The sequence below is a fragment of the Macadamia integrifolia genome, chromosome 2 (genome assembly GCF_013358625.1).
Source record: "Macadamia integrifolia cultivar HAES 741 chromosome 2, SCU_Mint_v3, whole genome shotgun sequence".
Classification (NCBI taxonomy): domain Eukaryota; kingdom Viridiplantae; phylum Streptophyta; class Magnoliopsida; order Proteales; family Proteaceae; genus Macadamia; species Macadamia integrifolia.
Window position 1 is genome coordinate 31,469,896 of NC_056558.1, and position 18,906 is coordinate 31,488,801.

The window sequence follows — 18,906 nt, forward strand, 5'->3', positions numbered from 1 at the left end:
AAAAAAAAAAAAAAAAAAAAAAAAAAAAGAGAGAATGATAATACATGCTAATGGTGAAGGGTATAAACCAAAATCTCAGCTATATGATGGCATGGATGACAAAATTTCTCTTCATTGTATGGTTGAGAAAACAAGAGAGTTGATGTTATGTCGTGGAGTTGACTGTAAATTAATGGTGAAGCAGTTCTTCACTTGACAATGCAGAAATAGTAGATTGAGAGCTTTCAAGGCATTGGTCGAACATCCCTTTTCACTTAAGATGATTGACATTCTATGGAGACATCGAATTAGTCTTAATCTCCATTGGTCAAAGGAGGATTAATCTTGCAATTGGGAAAAAAAAAAAAGGGCAAAGGCACAAGCCTTCTAAGACATTATACATAGAGATGGCGATCTAATCTCGGATTAGTCGTATTGTTTGCGTGGTTTGAGGTATCAAGTTCGGACCACCCTTATCAGGTGATCTTTATCGTTTTTGCATGTTGCGATCTCAATACTTGGACAATACTTTATTAGTTGAATAATACAGACCCGGGGTAAAAAAATAAATAAACAAACTTGCTTTTCAGGAAAATCAGGGGTATTTATGTTCGATACACGATTGTTTGTTATTGCGAGTGAATGTGAAGCAGTAACCCAGTGCACGAGGCTCCCACTACTACATGTTGCAATAATGCAACTTAATAGTTATGTCACAAGCTCTCCCAAGTGTTTCATTTCAAATAGCTCATTATTCTAAGTCAAGGAGAATGAAAGATGCATACCACGACCACCTGTTTGATAAAATATTTGAACCAACATATGCAACATGTACAGAAGGTTGTAACATTGGCAATCATATTGACAATTTTACATCATATTTTTCTAGAAACAAAAACTATAAAATTTATCAACATGTAAAATTTTTCCATTTAAATTTACATTTTAGGAAAAATTTTGTGTAAGAAACAAACATAATAGCCTAGTAAATATGCATTTATTCTTGATCAATTATATCACTTTTGTTGATACTTTTTTGCATCTAACCATATCAGTTGGGCAAAGTCATTTTGCGCTGGAGATAGCAAACCTAAAGCCTTCATTTACTAAGAGGGTAAACTAAGATGGGTTTAGTCTCTTGCACCTGCTGCAATAATGGACAATTGTAAATAATGAAGAAGCTATTGAGAATACACTTAAGATCTCTGCTTTGTAGAAGGTTAGGATGAGAAAATTCATCTTCATTATACAATTGAGGATGAAAATATTGATATTTTGGATTCATTGTTTTCCACATAAGCAAATTTTGTGTCAAAGTTGATTGTCCGAAGTAGGGATGTCAAACCCTAAATCGAATTGGTAAATCGATAGGATCGAACCGATAATAGCCCGGACCAAATCAAATCAAAGCCTCCTTATTGGTTCGGCTTTGATTTGGAGTATTACAAGCCCAAAACCAAATCGAATCGCATCGAAAACCGGATGAACCCCAAACCCGGACCAAAACCAAAAACAGTCCAATTCACTAAAAAAATATTAGATTTTGCATAGTTTTGTATGCATTGTATGGAAAGTCAAATCCAAACTGGAAACAACCCGATTACAAACTGATATAAGAAACCGAAACCAAATTAAAACTGAAAATTCCTTATTGGTTCGATTTCAGTTTTAGCATTCCCACACCGAATAATAGAAGAACTAAAAAAGAGAAGTCAAAGCTCGGACACAACTGGACTTGTCCATTTTGTACCGAACCTTACTTCTGCAAAACCAGTGATTTAATGGGAAATTTACTAATTCTTATATTCATATTTGATCCAATCTTACAACGTAAGAATTTTATTTCTCTGAGACTTCTTTTCAATGAAAAAATAAAGCTGTCCCTATAGACTTTTCCAATGACCTATCGATACTGAAATAAGTATCTTTGGCCTACCACAACTATATACTAATAAGGTAATTCACCGTGCCACCCTTAGAGAATGCCAGTATTATAAGAACACTGCCTCTCTTTCACCAAATTACACTTAGACCCCCTACCATCAATCACGGTTAAGGAATATACCTTATATGCTGATGTCAGCTATTATATTTTATTTTAAATATCAAATTGCTTTTACTAAATGTGAAGTTCCTAAAATGCCCATGTAATAAGTTTCACCCCCAAATCGATAGTTACTATACCTTTCTCCTGAACAATCGTCGGATATCACGGCGACAGTGGCATCGGCAACAGTGGCGACCGGAATTTTTTTATCCTTCTTTGTTTCTCTTCCATCTCAGATTGATGATAACGACTGTTGCTTTTCATTTCTTCGTTATTGATAATTGGGTTGAACAATCCCTTTGCCAACTGTAATATAGTGATCATTTGTCGGGTGTATCTTTTTCTCTGTTTTTGGGCAGTGTTTTAGCGTTACTTGAACGAGTTTCGACACAATTTTTTCATCCCTATTTATCTGCAAAACAAACGGAGCCATGGGTGAGGGAAATCAATTGATTGGAATAGAAATCGATCGAGACTGATGCTGAGCCGATTCAGATTAAGATATATAGGGGTTTTGTTGGATTCGGATTGATGCCGTGGTTGGATCAGAATTGGACCGATGTACATGACAGAAAGATGACCCATCGCCAGGAAACCAGTGAAGAGGAGATTCGGCCAGAAGCAACGGAGCAATGCGGTTCGAACTGGGTGTTAAGATCATTCTTCTGGTTTGGGCCAATTCAATTCAAAGAGCTTTGACATTCTCTGTGCCCTATGTTGAGGGGCTAGCGATGGCGGCGCATCCTCGATCTTCAGAGGAGATATGTAACCTTTACTCAAAAAGGAATTCATCCAAAACCATGTCGCTCTAGACAGCTTAGAAGCTGAAGCGTATAGAGTAACAATTGGATAGTTCAATGAAGGCTCCCCTAATTTCACCTCCGGATTGATGCCTCTTTCACAAGGTTTCAAACCATGTATTGAAAGATGCATTTAGCATTGACGTTGCAACAGATGTAAGGAGTCTTGTTCTAAGTCAGGTTTGTGACATGGTAAAGCATTGATATGTCATGTGATTAGAAATCAGAATTTATACTTGCTCCATTACATTCTTATCTTTTGCAGTTCCCAACACTTGGGTTTATCGTCGAACGATATCTTGCAGGTTTGCACACTGTCTCCGACTTTCAAAAGACAGGGGGCTGTTGAGAAAGAGAGAGAGTAAATATAGGCAGGGGTGAAGAGGACTTAAGGATTTTGATTTTGGTAGAAGAATAAGGTATAATGATCATTTTAATTTTTCATTTAACAGTGACTGCCGGTAGAGGGTTTGAGTGTAATTTGGTGAAAGATAGGAGGTGTTCCTATAATACTGGCATTCTCCAAGGGGTGATGCAGTTAATTACCCTTAAAAATGTGGCTCCATACTCATCTAGTCCGTGTAGCTCACTAGACTTCTGAAAGTTGTGAAAGACCTTCGTTAATTATAATTTCCATTTGGGAAATCAGCCCTTGATTAACTACAAGAAAAGGAATAAAACATCTTTGTATTTCCTTGTATTTTTTTCATGTATAGATTTACAATGAAATGCGAATCGCTAGATATATACATCCTCCTTTTATATTAAAAGTTTTATTAACAGTAAAATATTCCCTGTTTGTATCACAGCTTAACTATAAATAAAGGAAAAAGTCTCTCTAAACATGAGGCCTTCTCTATGCCCACTCACAACAGATTTGTTTATTAAATTTAAAAAAGATATAGAAAAAAACACTCTGTGTAGGCATAGACAATGCCTCATGTTTATAGAGATCCGGCTCTTCTCTTAAGTGGTAATCGCCCAGGTCACATCCATAGCTACCTGAACGCTTGCCACATGTCCGGGCAACGATCAATGGCACCCAACATCTCTTTTCCCGTGCCTTGTTCTCCGCACCTTGTTAGGCGTCGTTGGATCATCGCCTAGACACATGGTGAGCACCTAAGTAGCTATGGGACGACCTGGACGATCACCGCTAAGGAGAAGAGTTGAACCCTGTTTAGAGAACCTTTTCCCATAAATAAAATTAGCATAGCAAATTCTGTTATAAACTGGCTAGGCATTATGAATTTATGATCCATAAAAAGTCAAGCTATTAGGTGTTCGAAGATGTGTGAAAATTGTTTACAACCGTTGCACTGATGCAGTGAGCATTGGGTTACTGGGAGCCCCTTGGGATGCGCATTCAGATGCTCTCAGCCGTTCGATGCTCAGCGCAACTCACCGTCAATGATCATTATCATTCTTTTGCTCATTATCTCTTACGGATCAAAATCCTCTATTTTTCTCATCCCTGTTTTTCCTTGTTTTGTTACCTGCAGAACACGACACGTGGACAACAGAGGATCCAACGGTCAAGGACAGAGGATTATTTTCCATCTCTTGCAAATGCTGCTAGCTCTCTAGCCTTCACAGCAGCCCTTTCTCGAGACTCTGCAACAGCCCTTTCTACAGCCGCTTGTTCGTGTCTAAGCCATACTTCTGCTTCAGCCCTTGCAAAAGCAGCTCGTTCTCGTGCTACCTTTTCCCTTGCAACACCATACACTACTGTTGAATTTATTGTTGCATTACAAACAATCAAAATTTTGCAAATTAACAGTGAGATTACCTCCAAAAATTGAATTAATTCATCAACAACATTTGTTGAGGAAGATGCCTTGTTCATGCTGGGTGAAGTTTCAGAAGATCTCCAGCGCACCCCTTCAGACACTCCCTTGTTCAGAAATTGGGTTTCAATTGGATCCTGAAAACAATGACCAGGAAGTGAATCATATGATCAAATTGGCTATTGGAATCAGTCAGAATCCGCCTGAATCTGAGAAGAAACGGTACTCACCGAAGCGTTAGGCCTCGGCATTGACTCTGCAGCTGCTGCCCTTTCTCGAGACGATGCAGCAGCTCCTTCAAAAGCCGCTCGTTCCCCTCTAGCCTCCACAGGAGCTCGCTCTGGTGCTTCCTTCTTCGTCGCAACAGTAGCTTCCCTCTCCCTGGCTTCTTCTGCTGTTCTTTCTTCTCTTTCCCTTGCCTCAATTTCTGCCCTTTCATCAGCTTCAGCTTGTGCCCTCTGAACAGCAGCCCATTGTGCTCGTTCACGCGCTTCGGCGATTACCCTTTCGACAACAGCCCTTTCAGCAGCTGCCCTCTCCCTGGCGTCTGCTGCTGCTGCCCTTTCACCAGCTTCAGCTTCCGCCCTCTGAACAGCAGCCCATTGTGCTGGTTCACGTGCTTCAGCTATTACCCTTTCAGCCGCTGCTCTGTTGCGTGCTTCTCTGCTCTCCATTTAATTAAAGGATGCTATAATAGTTAACAATCAAATGGGTACAAAATTGATCAAAATAGTTTAGTACTTCTCTTCGCGAAGAAAGAAGAAAGACTTCCAATCCTCTCCCAATCTCAGGGGAGCCCAACCTCCGATATCTCGCCCTTGGAACCGAATCAACCGATCGAAATCCTCGATGACGATAACCGATCTGCTCGTAGTTTGTAAGAGAAGCATCTTCAGATCAGAAATCTTCAGATACTTTGGAAAGATCGGCGTCGTACAGGTCGTAACAGAGGAACTGGATCATGGCGGTTACGAAGCTCGATTTGTCGGTGCCTGACGCGTTTTTGGAGGAGATAGCAAGGATAGCGCAGCTTAATACAAGAGCTTCCGCTGAAGTTTCGTGAAAAATGATGAAACAAATAAAAAATAGAGTCGTCTCTGGCACTCTCTCCGTTGAGGAATTTCCATGATTCCATCTGAACTTCCCTTTGAAAATTTGAGTAACTTTGTGGAAGTCGCAGCTGCTCTCCCTTTCTCTTTTCGTTCTGGAGATCTAAATTTCTATTACTGTGAGGCGTGATTCGTACTCTTCAGCTTCCCTTGTGTGCAGATGAATAGAAAATACGCAGAGTGAAATCGACAGATGAACTATCAAACTCGATCAACTCCATGTCCCTTGCTATTCTTTATTCTTAATCCCTACGATTCCTGAGAAACCAGATTGACTCGTCGTTTTCATAGCATTCTTCCGTCGATTCTAAGGATATTTTAGACCGATCTGGATTGGCCATGTAGTATTTCCTAATTTAGGAGAAAATTGATAATATGGATCAGTGTAAAATCTAATCGTCCTCTTTAGATAATGTGATAATGTGGGCGAGGTGAAAAAGAATAAGAAACAGAATCTCGCTCTTACCAATCTCTTCTCAATGGTCAGGGTGAATCTCTAGCAAGGATTTAGGAACGGTATCGATATATACCAATCTAATCATATCATATCGGTCTATTTTATCCTTTCTTTTTATTTAAAAGTACTGTTTTCTTTATCATTTTACCCTTGAAACGATCTGGATCGCAATTGGATTGGGGATCGGTCTCTGCCGATACTGATCTGATACGACCAATCCTAGATCAAATACTTGAAACCATGATCCTTAGGGTATTGTGATCTCATCATTGCATCTTAGTGATTGATCTCTTGAATTGATTGCAAATATGGATGAGACAAGTTTAGAGTCTGATGGATTCTATCTGAAGGGGAAGATCTTGTTTACCAAAAAGGAAGAAAGCAGATCTTGAGTTGAAATATATTGAGGAGGTAATTCAACATATTAAAAATCTGGAGCGCCAAAGTGGAAGCAAAAAGTAAAAGAATTCCATTGGGAAGGCATTTGAATCACTACTTTACATAAAAAGAAAGTCATCATATTAGATTTGCCCCTTAATTTATTCACTTATTTGATGGGAAAAGTTGATGCCTCTTGAAAGAACGGAGTGCAAGCTCATTGTTGCTTCTTTCATTCTCTAACTGCAATGTCCTAGTCAAGGATTTAGGGGATGGTATCGGTCTTTGTTGATACGATTCAATACCGATCTGGATCGGTTGGTATTGATCTATTTTACCCCTTCTTTTTATAAAAAGTACTTTTTCTTTTTCATTTTACCCTGAAACGATTCAGATAACCGATTTAGATAGGTATCAGACCAGGAATCGATCTCAGCCTATACCAATCCAATACGGCCGACCCCATACTTGAAACCATGGGCCTAGTTGATGTTTGCATCCATTTGAGTTTGGCCGAGTGCCTTGGTGACATCTTCCGATGTATTCTTTTCTTTCCCTTTCTTTAGGGTTTTAATATATTTATTTATTTAAAAAGAAAGAAGAGCTACATGTTCTCAACAACCCAATCATCAAAATCATGCCTCTTTTCATCTCTTGGAGAGCTCAATCAACGATCACAATAGCTCCCTGTACATTCCAGGTAACAGCCCATGTTCCTCCATGAACATACCCCCTTCCTTCCAAATCATTTACGCCCTGAACCCAACAACACCAACAAAGATCGAAACCGCACGAACCAAGAGAATTATCCCAATTGCAAAATCCACTTCTTCTCGCTTTCTTTATTCAATTCTTCTCACATAAAATACCCAATCATCAGTTTCTGGGCAGGTGAGTTTGAGCTCTTGGTTTTAAGATAAGATTAGATTTTGATCTTAAGATTTGTCCCGTATTAAATTACCTTCGCTCCAAGAATAGAAAGTTTAATTTGTGATTATCCATTTAAACCTTTTATTTAATTTATGGTTGTGTCAAGCAATATCAACCAATTGTCACCTACCAATTCAAATGTCGAATAGAATCATTTCTCTCTTTCTCAATGCACTAGCACCATTGTTCCCACCCTGAGAAGATAGCGGGTGTTTGAGGAAGTTTCATTCATCAGCCGATGCATGGACGACACTTAGATAGAACAAGAAATCAGTATAGCACAGAAGATCAACCCGCCAAAAGCTCTCGCATGCTGAATCAACCTGTGATAGGGAGATCATAGAGGTGGGATGAGAAAGGGATCAGAGAGGTGAGTAGACGTGCTAGTTCTAGCCTCACCCTTTATTGAACGCAATGGGCTATGCTGACCCAGATTCTCCCACCATCTCTACCCCAGCGGCTTTGCCTCCCATGCTCCTTGCTGAATCAGATCAACCACTTAGGCAGGATCTCCTTCTACTGGTGTTGGATTCTCCCCGCAAACATCACCATCAACAACTTAAAACAACACTTTTGAGTTTGTAGCATTAACCAACCGAACGAGTTTACGATCAAATACGGAACCTATTGTTGTAGTCGTAGGTATAATTGTTGAGTCTCTCAGATATCCGCTTCAACAGTCTCCTTGCTCAACCCAGGGCCTCAACCCTGGCATGCTCAGTCCACTCAGTCCCTGACTCAAGGCAGCCTTGACCCACCTTCAGGATCAGGGTATCTAAGCCCTCAAGCTTTGTTCGGGCTCAAGGTGGACCAGGGTGGACTCGGGCCAACAAAGCCAAACTTACACTCTTTACATAATTCATTTCATGTTATTTAAATCCATTTTATTTCCATTTAAAACTTTAATTTATTAAAGATTCATTAGCAATAACTTAGGCACCGTTAGACAACATTCCGTTTTTACTGTTTCTGTGTTTTTTTGTTTCCAAAAACGGAGAAACAACCTAAAAAGTGTTTGATAAAGTTATTCTATTTCACCCGTTTCTAGAAACATAAATCAAAATTTATGATTATTTACAATTCTAGAAACAACTTTGACGAAACAAGTCGGAATTGTTTCCTCGTTTATAGAAACGAATTTGAGAGGAAAAAAATGTTGTTTTGCCCGATAAATCTCTCAACTATTTAAACTTAAAAAGAGGCAACCGAACCTTCTCTCCCTTTTGGGCATCCGATGATACTATTGGGTTTTCTAGTGGCATTATGTCTACAAAAAATGTTTCAAGAAACAGGTTTATCAAACTCCAAAAAATCCATTTTTGTTTTCGAAAACGTGAAAAGCCTTTTCTGTTGTTTCTAGACACACAAACAGCAGAAACATTATCAAACAGTGCCTTAGTTTTTCACCAATAATAGATATCTACAATCTTGAAGATAGTGAGCCGTGGCACGACTCAGCCCCACTATTATTATTATTATTATTATTATTATTATGATGTTTCGGCCTTTTGATGTATATGTTATACGATTCAATTGACAAAGCCATAAATGTAAGTATATACTTTCATTTCTCTATTGGCACGCCATGCATGGGTCAATCATTTTGTTTTATTTTTTCGTTTTGGAATAAATGTATGGCTCAATCTGAAGCTTAAAGGAACAACTTTATTTATTGTATGTATTGCATCAAATGTGATCAAAGTGGCTATTCTTTTTTTCTTCCCTCATCAAATTGAAATGTAATGCCTAAAAATTCTCTTTATTCGGAGAAGGTTCTCTGAGTAAATGGGTTGTAGGACCTTTTACGTAGATTTATCTTTTTATTTACCATATGAGGAAGCTCACCACTTGCTCAAAGATACTTTTCCCTTTTTTGGGAGAGGGTTCTTTGAGCAAGTGGCATAGGGAAGCACACCAATGAGGGTAAATTGAATAATTTTATAAATAGGGGCAGATAGGTGATTTCATGTGGAGTGATGGAGATAGAGCGAGAGAGTTCTAGCATAAGTCCACAAGTGGCTAAGAGAACCTTCTCCCCTAAATTTTTACTTGGGAAAAAGAAGGTTGCTTAGTTGCGTAACACCTGCACCTAGACACAGAAAGGAGAAAACAACATTTTTGCCCCCATAAAATGAAAAATTACATCCTATTGGATGCCGTTGTGCATGCCCTTGTTGGCCCATGAATACTTGAAAAACCCAGATGTTAACTCGATAAGTCATTTGAATTAAGTAAAAAATTTGTATTTATTTATTGTGCTATATATTATTCTTGGACCATAAGTTTGACCTAAAACTAAACAAAACTCTAGAGCCTTAGTCTCTCCTCATTTGGAGAAATAGAAAAAAGAAGATCTAAACAAAATAAGAAGAAAATCATGACTCGCCTGATTCAGCAGGTTTTGGAGAAGGACAATATGAGTTGAAAAACTTAGTTTTCTATCAATGTTGCAGGTTGACGAACATAATATTTTCGAAATTTATGTTCTATCAAAATAATATGATATTTTTACTATTTCAACATGGTGAGATGTGTGGACAAAATCAATTTGAAATTTATATTGTATTAATGAAGTGCATATTTGGTACTACCATGCTGGTTAAGATTTTGTTTCATTGTACAAGTTGATAGTTTTAAATTTCAATTTTTTTTTCCCTTTAAACAACCCCTATTTTTGCTTAATTCCCAATCGAAGTTAAACCATGAAGAATGAAAAGAAAAGCAAGCACTTCATACCCAAAAAAAAAAAAAAAAAACCTTGTTTGCAAGGAAATCAAACAAAAAAAATTTGCATTCCAGCATCATAATTTTTTTCGTTTGCAATGGCCATGCAAAATGTAGGGAAAAGACATACTTGTAATGACCCCATGCACATGATGAGGGAAAAGCATATACAAGACAAGAAACAGAAGAGACTTCACCATCTACCTTCGGCAAGCTGTCAACAAAGAACAAAACCACTAAAATTTGAGCTAAGTATCCACCTTCAACAAAATAATTTTTTTCTTTACAATGGCCATGCAAAATGTAGGAAGAAGACATACTTGTAATAACCCCATACACACAATGAGGGAAAAGCATATACAAGACAAGAAAACATAAGAGACTTCACCATCTACCTTCGGCAATGTTGTCAACAAAGAACAAGACCACTAAAATTTGAACTAAGGATCCACCTTCAGCATTGCCAAGTCTTGGAAACATGTCAAGAAAAGTAAAAAATTACATCCATTTATCCATAAATCTGTCTCTGTCTGCGTTGAGCTTCCAGACGATCTCATGTTGTACCGAAGGAAGAGAGTCAGTCCAATAATATGAGACATGGTGGCCTACCCCTTTTTTTTGGCTAATAGGTCAACCACAATGTTAACTTCCCTATAGCATGAACCATCTTTCAAGAAATTAACATAAGATACTACAGATAGAATATCCATTGTTGCTGAAATCTTGATGGAATAGTTTGAGATATATATAAGACATAAGGTACAAAGGTTGTAGAGTCGGATTCAATCAAGAGGTGCAAGATGTGATTTTCTTCGCTATCTTAACACCAATGAAAAAAATCTGAGAACTCAACAAAGAAGTTAGACTATATTCCCAAATAATGAGAGATGCACCCGTATGGATCTCCTAAAGAGTTCCGAAAAAATCCACCTATAGCTGCATGGCTTGGATTTCTTATTGAACAACTATCATATTAAGTTTTGTCCAGCCCAAATGCAGAGTACTCAAAAGATCTTCAACCAGATCCATCCCGCTGGCCATCCATGCGATCATCTCTGACATCTCTTACTTAGCTTCTTCCTTCACTGATTGTAAGTTCAAATTTATTCATAGGGACTCCAATGGTGTTGCGAACTCCTTAGCTCGGAAGTCCCTCTCCCAATCTTGTAAGACAATCTAACCAAACTCCACTCTATAGTTAATGGGAAATTGTAATTCCCCAACCATGTGTTCCACACATAAATGAATAGGTTTTAGATTACTACCCAAAAAAAAAAAATGAACTTCCATAATTTTTGGAGATGGTGAGCCAAGGAAAGTTATACCAAGTCGATTAGCAATTATTGAACCCGCCACATATTTGATTTTGGTGGTCATGAATGAGTTGGCCTCTTGTAAGTCCTTCTTTATAAGCAACAAAAGAGCATAAGAGGTCATCCCTTTCCCTCAAATTTTCTAAGACTTTCTATCCTAGAGATTTACAGGAATCAAAACAAAGAACGCCAACCAGAGGCTCCTAAGTTGAAGCTTCTTGTAATGTTTTCAACATGCATGTATGAATTGTGTAAGAATCATTGTGTGGGATCAGGTTAGTGGATGTATGTTAATTGATAGACTTGGTTGGATGGGGCCCAATTAGGAGTGATCTCCATAAAGGGTTAATGGGCTTTAGTTGACTATCTTAATATTCAAAGACTTAAGTGGACCTTTAACACTATTGGGCCTTATTGGGCCTTATTAGGTGAGAGGCCCAATTACTCTGATTCTAGGGTTTGTCCCCGTTTCCCTATATAAAGGTAGCGATTCCAATTGTATTTGTCACAAATTGGATAGAGAGGCGAGAGTCGATAAGGAATGCCTAGGAGAAAAGCGAGTATTCATGTAGTTTTTCATCAATACAGTATGAATCCAGGTTTGTTTCCAATTGATCTCCATTATAGCATGTCGTTGTGTTCTAATATTTTTTATTAATTGGTATCAAAGCCAATGTGATTAGATCATTGAAATTCTATTTTGTTTTTGAGATTTAAATCTGGATCGATTTTTTTGTTTAATGGCTTAGTGGTTGAATAAATGCAATGTTGAATGATTTTTTTTTTTCCCTAATTGAATTGCTTAATTCTAGTTTGATCTAAGAGATATCAAGAAGATATATAATATCTTTGCAAGATCAATTAACAATCAATGCATATTGGATGAAGATTACTTATAATTGTTGAAAAGTATCTACCATAGTATTGAGTATATAGTAGAAAGATAACTAAATCTTTCTTGGATTTCAAAATCCTTTTTAATTAAACTCTAACTGAGTTATGGTGTGCACTCACTGGATTGGAAATTAAAATTTTTCTACTACTCGTGACATTGAATACAGATATTCTTTGCTACAAGGTAATTTGATTTGAAGCCTCCAAGTATTTTATTTTATTAATCTTCAAATACTTGTAACAGCCTAAGTTGATCATTTTTTTTTTTTTTTTTTGAGTTACGAGAAAATAATTTTAAAATGAAAAACTAGAGATTCTTTTGGTAAGTTTGATTCTTTTAATATCAAGTTATTTTTGGCACATTGTTCTTTATTTTTTTTTAGAAGGAAACAATTTTTTTTTTGTCAAAAGGAAAAAATTACCTTTTTAAAATGTGACATTTTTGAATAATGTATATATATGTACAGCTGTCAATCACTTTAGTCATTGAGTTGCTTTGTAGTTTGTATTAGACAATGTAGTATTAATAAAATGGTGTAATTTTTATGGGAATGTTTTCTATCCAGGATCACGGCCTCTACACTAGCATAGGTGCCAATCAAAGCACACGGAAAAGTATCAACAAGGGAGGATTTTATGTCGTTCATTTTGGGATGGGGTGATTGTTTCACCCCATTCTGAGTTTGGCCAAAGGTGCCAAACAAAATCAAACAAAATCTTTTTTTTTCCTTAATTTTTTGAGAAAAAGAAGCCTAGAACACAACGTGGTCTCTACACTCAAATATAGTGAGGGGTGAAATGACCACCCCACCCCCATGAAAAGAGGAAATCCTTATGCTATTGATACTTTTGTGTTTGCTCCCATTAATTCATGTACTAGTTCAGGTACCACACTACCTTTTAGAGAGCCATTTTTATTATTAAAGTATGGACTCAGACTAGTACGAACCGAATAAATTCAACTCTTGACTATTGTTGATCGATCAACTCTTGACCAGTCTAAGGTTTAGCACTGGTCTAAGGTTATGATATGAAACTTTAAAAAAAAAAAATGTTCTTATTCCCCCTCCTCCCCTCACATGTGAAGTAGGACCGACAAAACTATGGAGATATCCAAACACATGTGAAGCAGGATTAACATAACTAAATTTACGGAGGCGTGATCCCTCCTCTAAATTGTGGGGTGTTGCCATCTAACACTCCATACTAAAAGATCATGTCAGTGTCCACAACTCATAGCTATTAATACATACATAACAATCATAACAACATGGCATAAATGATTCTGTCATATGAGTTCAAAAGTGCAAATATCATTAGGTAACAAAATCCTATAATTTGGATTCTGGCAAGGTTACCATTTTCTTTTGTTTTCAAGAAGAATGTTGTTGATCAATATATAAAGATTAGTGGGAGTAAATGTATCTTTCTTGATATCTATGTTAACAACATTTTTTCACAATTACTGGAGATGTTGTGTCATGGAAGATTCACTAACAAAAGGATTAGATGGATCCTTTAATGTAACTTGTTGGTGGAAGTATAGTTTTATTGATATAGATGATGATTATTATTTGTTGATTCAACAATATCTTACTTTTGCTTTATTATTGTCGCTTAATGTTTATGGTCATATTAATTTTGTTATTTATGCATGTATATGTTATTTGCCTTGAATGAGAGTAGAGATAGTACATAATGTTATCCCCCTCATGTGCTAGATGTTGTTTAAAGATATACCCTTTGTCCGAGCAAGTAGTAGTTGCTTAGTTTGAGGACTTGAGCTAGTGGATAGGGACGTAGCAGTAAGTTTCAGGTTGATGTAAATATAATGGGTCTCTACATAAATAGCTAAATTTTGGTACTCCTAGTGGCAATTTCCTATGTGAAGAATAAATCTGGTGAGCTTCCAATGATGGAGTAGGTAGTGACTCAATCGGAAGTCATAACTAATTTGAATTTTACATGTTTCACCACTGCGACATGAAATTTTCATACCACTGCTTTACATGTCTATAACACATAAAGCAAGTGAGGATGCAAGTATTCTGATGTGTAGGATCCATATCTACTTATGATGTGACAGACACTTATGATTGATCGTTTTTGTTTTTGTTTGGTCCAAGGGTGTAATGTTTCAAAGTAAGATTATTTCAATATTTCCTATTTATGTGATCACAATTTATCTAATTCAAGGTTGAAGCAATAGCATGTTACTCCCCAAGTGGAAGAATGTAATGTTTTCAACTTGTATTGGTTGCACAACAGTCATTGTTTGGGGTCAAATTGTCAAACTGGGTTGAGTCGTGCTCAATTAGGAGTGATATCCATAATAATGAGCTTTAGGTAACCTCCTTATAATGTGAAAAACTTAAGTGGATCTTATTACAATCGGGATTTATTATGGGAGATGCCAAATTACTTTAATTTTAGAGTTAATTCATACTCCCCATCTATATAAAAGTAGCTATGCTAATATTAGTTATTGTCAAAGTTGTATAGATGTGCCCCTTCAGTCAAACCAGAGGATGAGAGGGAGTGGTAAAACTTGGGGAATGGGAGCTACCCTAGAGTGACTGTTTTAAATGTTTGGGTCAGTCTTTAATAAAGAGGGTGATATAGAGGATGATGTGGCATAGATAATTAAAGTGTGATGGATGAAATGGAGAGATGCATTAGGAATGCTATGTGACAAAATAATGCATGTTAAACTTAAGGAAAAATTCTACAGGACAGTTATACGACCAACTATGACATATGGTGCACAGTGTTGGGCAGTCAAGAAGTGTGATATGATTAAATTGAGTGTAGTTGAGATGAAAATGTTGAGAGGACTATGCGGTAAAATCAGGAGAGATAGAATAAGAAATGATTTTATTAAAAACAAGGTAGAGGTTGCACTAATCTAGGACAAGCTCTATGAGAACTGGTTGAGGCGGTATGATCATGTGCAACAAAGACCTACATATGCCCCAATAAGGAAGAGTGATCAAATTCATTTGGAATAAACAAAAGAGGTAGGGGTAGGCCTAAAATGACTATTGATGAATTGACGAGAAAAGACATGCATATGGTGGAGCTCGATCCTAATATGACCATGGATAGAGTTTTGTGGAGGACAAGGACCCAAATAGCTAACCTCGTGTCAGGGATGCTCATGTGATGCATCTTTAATTACTGCCTCATCTTCTTCTCTTATCCCCATTCTATTTCTTTTCTATTATTTTGTTGCTTCTTTATTTTCCTTTTTTCATGTCGGATCCATATAGCCGACCCATTTAGTTGTGATAAGGTTACGTTTGTTGTTGTTGTTGTTGTCACATGTTGTATAGAGAGTGAAGTAGATAAGACTGAAAAGAAGAAAATAGTTCATCAATATGATATGGATCTGAGTATGTTCCAATTGAATTTATAACATAATGTTTGTATTCATTGATCCGTCAAATTGATTCTTAGTATTTTTTATGATTCCTCGCCCACAAAGACGATAGAGAATCTACATCAGTTGCATTCAGCTAGGGGAGCATGGATAACTTGAGGGAAAATGACATTCCAAGATAATATGGTTAAGACTTTCTTGATTCCTCAAGCAACGGCTACATATTGAAACTAAAGGAACGTCCTTTTAACATATTTGGTCCTCACATAGAAGTTGCTTACACATCATTTTCCAACAAAAAAATATATTGGGGCAAGGTTGAAGGTAGGGAGACCAACCACAAATTTCCAATGGGGAGTTTGAACAGGTTGTCGAATCTCCTTCCAATCTGAATAAATAGTGAAAAGGCTCGATTGGATTAAACTCTATAAATAATAAATGTCTTGGGAGGATGAAATAACCAATGCTTGTTTTTTGGTTGCAATTCATCGGTGTAATTTTGAAAGAGGGATTCCGACACCACCTTGTGGGGGTGGGCAAGGTTGGGGGATCACCACACCATACCAATTGGTTTTGTCAACAAGGGGCACATATGGTAACATTGATGTGGTTTTTGGTATTGGCACTAGTATCGCTCGCTAGTTATACCAATATATATTGGACGTATCGAGCTGTGTCGGCTCAATTCTAGATAAGAAAAAGTAATCCATTTTTTTTAACAAAAAAAATAAAATAAAATTAATTGAATGTTTGGTTCGTATCAACTTATTTGTACCAATTAGGTATCAATCCTCTCATACTAGGGAATGGTCCTCTCAATGCTATTACGCCCACACTGGAGATGGATCGAACTGTCTCATGACATTCTAAACCCAAGTCACATATTTTTAATGGGAGAACAACCCAACCCTTAGAGGCTTAGAACATACTACAATCCCCAGGTGGCGAAGAGCCGATATTGAGGTGCCAAACCTTCTTGTCAATGTGAACTCTTGGAGGGCTATAAGTTTTTTTTTTTTTTTTAAATCCTCAGTGGAACCAAATGAAAAAGCACCTCCACAGGTCTTGGCTCTTTTCGGGAAAATGTCCAAGTGTAAATCTCCTAAAAATACAATAATTCTTTTTAGACTAGTGTGATAAATAGGCTTTTGAGACTGTTTTGTTAACATGTACTTTTTCTGCCTCAAGATCGTATGTCATTGCTATTAGCTTATCTTCCTAAGAAGCATATGAAGAAAGCCTTGGTCTACGACCACTTTGTAGGAACCAAACGCCGATTGAAGAGGGGGCTTAAAGTTGATTCTGACGAACGAGTTTACGTATGGAGGCCCTAAGTTGATCATCACACACAATGGATCCGTCGACAGTCAAGTCAAATTAAGAGGGTTAACCCCACCTCTTATCATTCCATCAAAGTAGATGGTAAGCACCTCTTTGTTTATTTGAAGCTTTCATGATTCTAGGGTCCTTTCATACATTGCTTAGCGGGAACAGTTAGGAGGCTGAGAAGATGAAAGGATCACCATTGATTGGGGGAGTTCATGAGTTCTCGAGCCACTATGCTTTAGCGTGTGGTATCAATATGAATCAACCAATACAATTGATATGATATCGAGACCTAAAACCATGCGTGGGGGATGTAGTTCATGATATTGGCACGGGATTAGTCGCTGGTGATACTGATATCGATACAAATATGTATTGGCCATATCAAGCCATATTGGTTCAATACTAGACAAAAAAATCATTTTTTTCCACTAAAAAATGAATTTTGTATTGTATCAACCTATCTATATCAATTGGTATCAATATCAATACAAATCAACCAACACAATTGATCCGACATGGTGAGAGAGGAGAGTGTCAAGAATGAAAAAGCACTGCACACTGATGGTTGGTAGATATTTCTCTTCCGAGGCCTTTGGAATGATGTGCAAAGGATATCGAAAAATAGTATAAGGGTATTATTGACCGTGTACTGTAAGGAGGCAAATCCTATTTATTTGTGCTTTCTCTGGTTGAAAATGTAAGGAGAGATGTCTTTTCCAAAGCTGACCCTGATGCGGACTCGCTGAGTCGAGAACTGGTCTTCCAGACAGGACTCGGCCGATTATACCAGTCTCCACTCTTCGGTCATCATTTACGGGTCAATGCATTTTCCTTCAATCATTAAACTATTTGTACTGTGTACGACCGGCTACAACCGGTCGGCCAGCCGTTGGGAATTCGAAATGCAGAAGCGGACTACAACCATTAATAATAAATCGCCGAAAAGAACAGCGTTTAATCTTTGAAAAGTTCCCAACCATTTGAATCTCCAACGTCGATCTATCAGAAACTGCTCGATCTTTAACCATAGGGTTTACAGTCCGTCCCTTTATGTAAAGGAAAAAAAAAAAAAAAACCGACGGTTTCGCTTTCTCTTTGTTCTCTGTCATTCACTCACTCTTCTTTGTTGAATACACTCTACCAGTGCGTGGATTTCATCGTGCCTTTGCAGATCTTTTTCCATCTCCGATTACAAATTGGAGATTATTCAATAAGATCTGCAATGTGCACGGCATCAAGGGCTTCATTGATCTCATCGATTCGGTGTCCGCACAAATTACCTGGTTTCTGCTGTTCGAAGCTCACTACGGTGAGTGTTTTCATATATTCTTGTTGAATTTCGAATTGGTTCTCTTGATTTTCGTTCCGAGTTCAATTTGACAATAATTTGTAATGGGTTTTGCTATTGCGACTCAGTCTGACATTTCTGGCTTTTGAACCCTAATCTACTGGGGAGGAGAAGAAGGTGGTCATTTTAACTAGAAATGGTTAATAGTTAGGGTTTTGTAGTGGTTCTGTAGACTATGAATTTGATTGATTGTGTCGGCATCTTGTCTGGATACTTAGTGATATTTCAAGCTATAGCTTGTTTAGTGAGCTGGTTGAAATTTTGGTTTTGCGTTGGCTGGACCATACCGTAGCGCGTCAATCGGTGATCTCATTCACAGAAATGTTTTTTTTTTCGTATTCGTATTTCTAAGTGAATTTGATTGATATTTGGATTCTGTTAGGCAAATTAGTCGTAATTTCTATATAAGGCTGAAGCATCTCAATTAGTTCG

At 37.4% G+C, this 18,906-nt stretch overlaps 2 protein-coding genes across 4 annotated transcripts in view; one reads left to right on the top strand and one right to left on the bottom strand.

Moving 5' to 3' along the window:
• Positions 1 to 3,482: 3,482 nt before the first annotated feature.
• On the bottom strand, positions 3,483 to 6,049 carry LOC122060768 (auxilin-related protein 2-like). Of its 3 annotated transcripts, none has more exons than XR_006134477.1 (4): positions 4,844 to 6,049; positions 4,616 to 4,750; positions 4,387 to 4,535; positions 3,483 to 4,265 (listed from the first exon to the last, which is right to left on the bottom strand). XR_006134477.1 is itself a non-coding variant. In XM_042623876.1 (4 exons), the coding sequence occupies exons 1-4, from the start codon at positions 5,285 to 5,287 to the stop codon at positions 4,234 to 4,236; spliced, it is 753 nt and encodes a 250-aa protein (XP_042479810.1). In that variant the 5' UTR covers positions 5,288 to 6,049; the 3' UTR covers positions 3,483 to 4,233. The 3 variants fall into 3 exon arrangements, 2 of the variants coding, with proteins under 2 accessions (XP_042479810.1, XP_042479805.1); XM_042623876.1 differs by having other exon boundaries at positions 4,387 to 4,528; XM_042623871.1 differs by having other exon boundaries at positions 4,387 to 4,750.
• A 12,142-nt stretch (positions 6,050 to 18,191) lies between these two features.
• LOC122059283 (transcription factor MYB3R-1-like) overlaps positions 18,192 to 18,906 on the top strand; it is a 36,946-nt gene continuing 36,231 nt past the window's right edge. The window contains exon 1 of the mRNA XM_042622009.1: positions 18,192 to 18,435. The gene's annotated coding sequence lies outside the window, so the exon portion shown is untranslated. The remainder of the gene's footprint in view (positions 18,436 to 18,906) is intronic.

What these genes read in the sequence shown, in the direction of transcription:
- LOC122060768 (XM_042623871.1), bottom strand. Translation starts at nt 5,287, where the DNA reads ATGGAGAGCAGAGAAGCACGCAACAGAGCAGCGGCTGAAAGGGTAATA. An exon ending in TGCCGAGGCCTAACGCTTCG is followed by an intron (nt 4,751 to 4,843) that starts GTGAGTACCGTT and finishes CATTGTTTTCAG; the next exon opens with GATCCAATTGAAACCCAATT. An exon ending in GCTAGCAGCATTTGCAAGAG is followed by an intron (nt 4,266 to 4,386) that starts ATGGAAAATAAT and finishes GATCCGTAAGAG; the next exon opens with ATAATGAGCAAAAGAATGAT.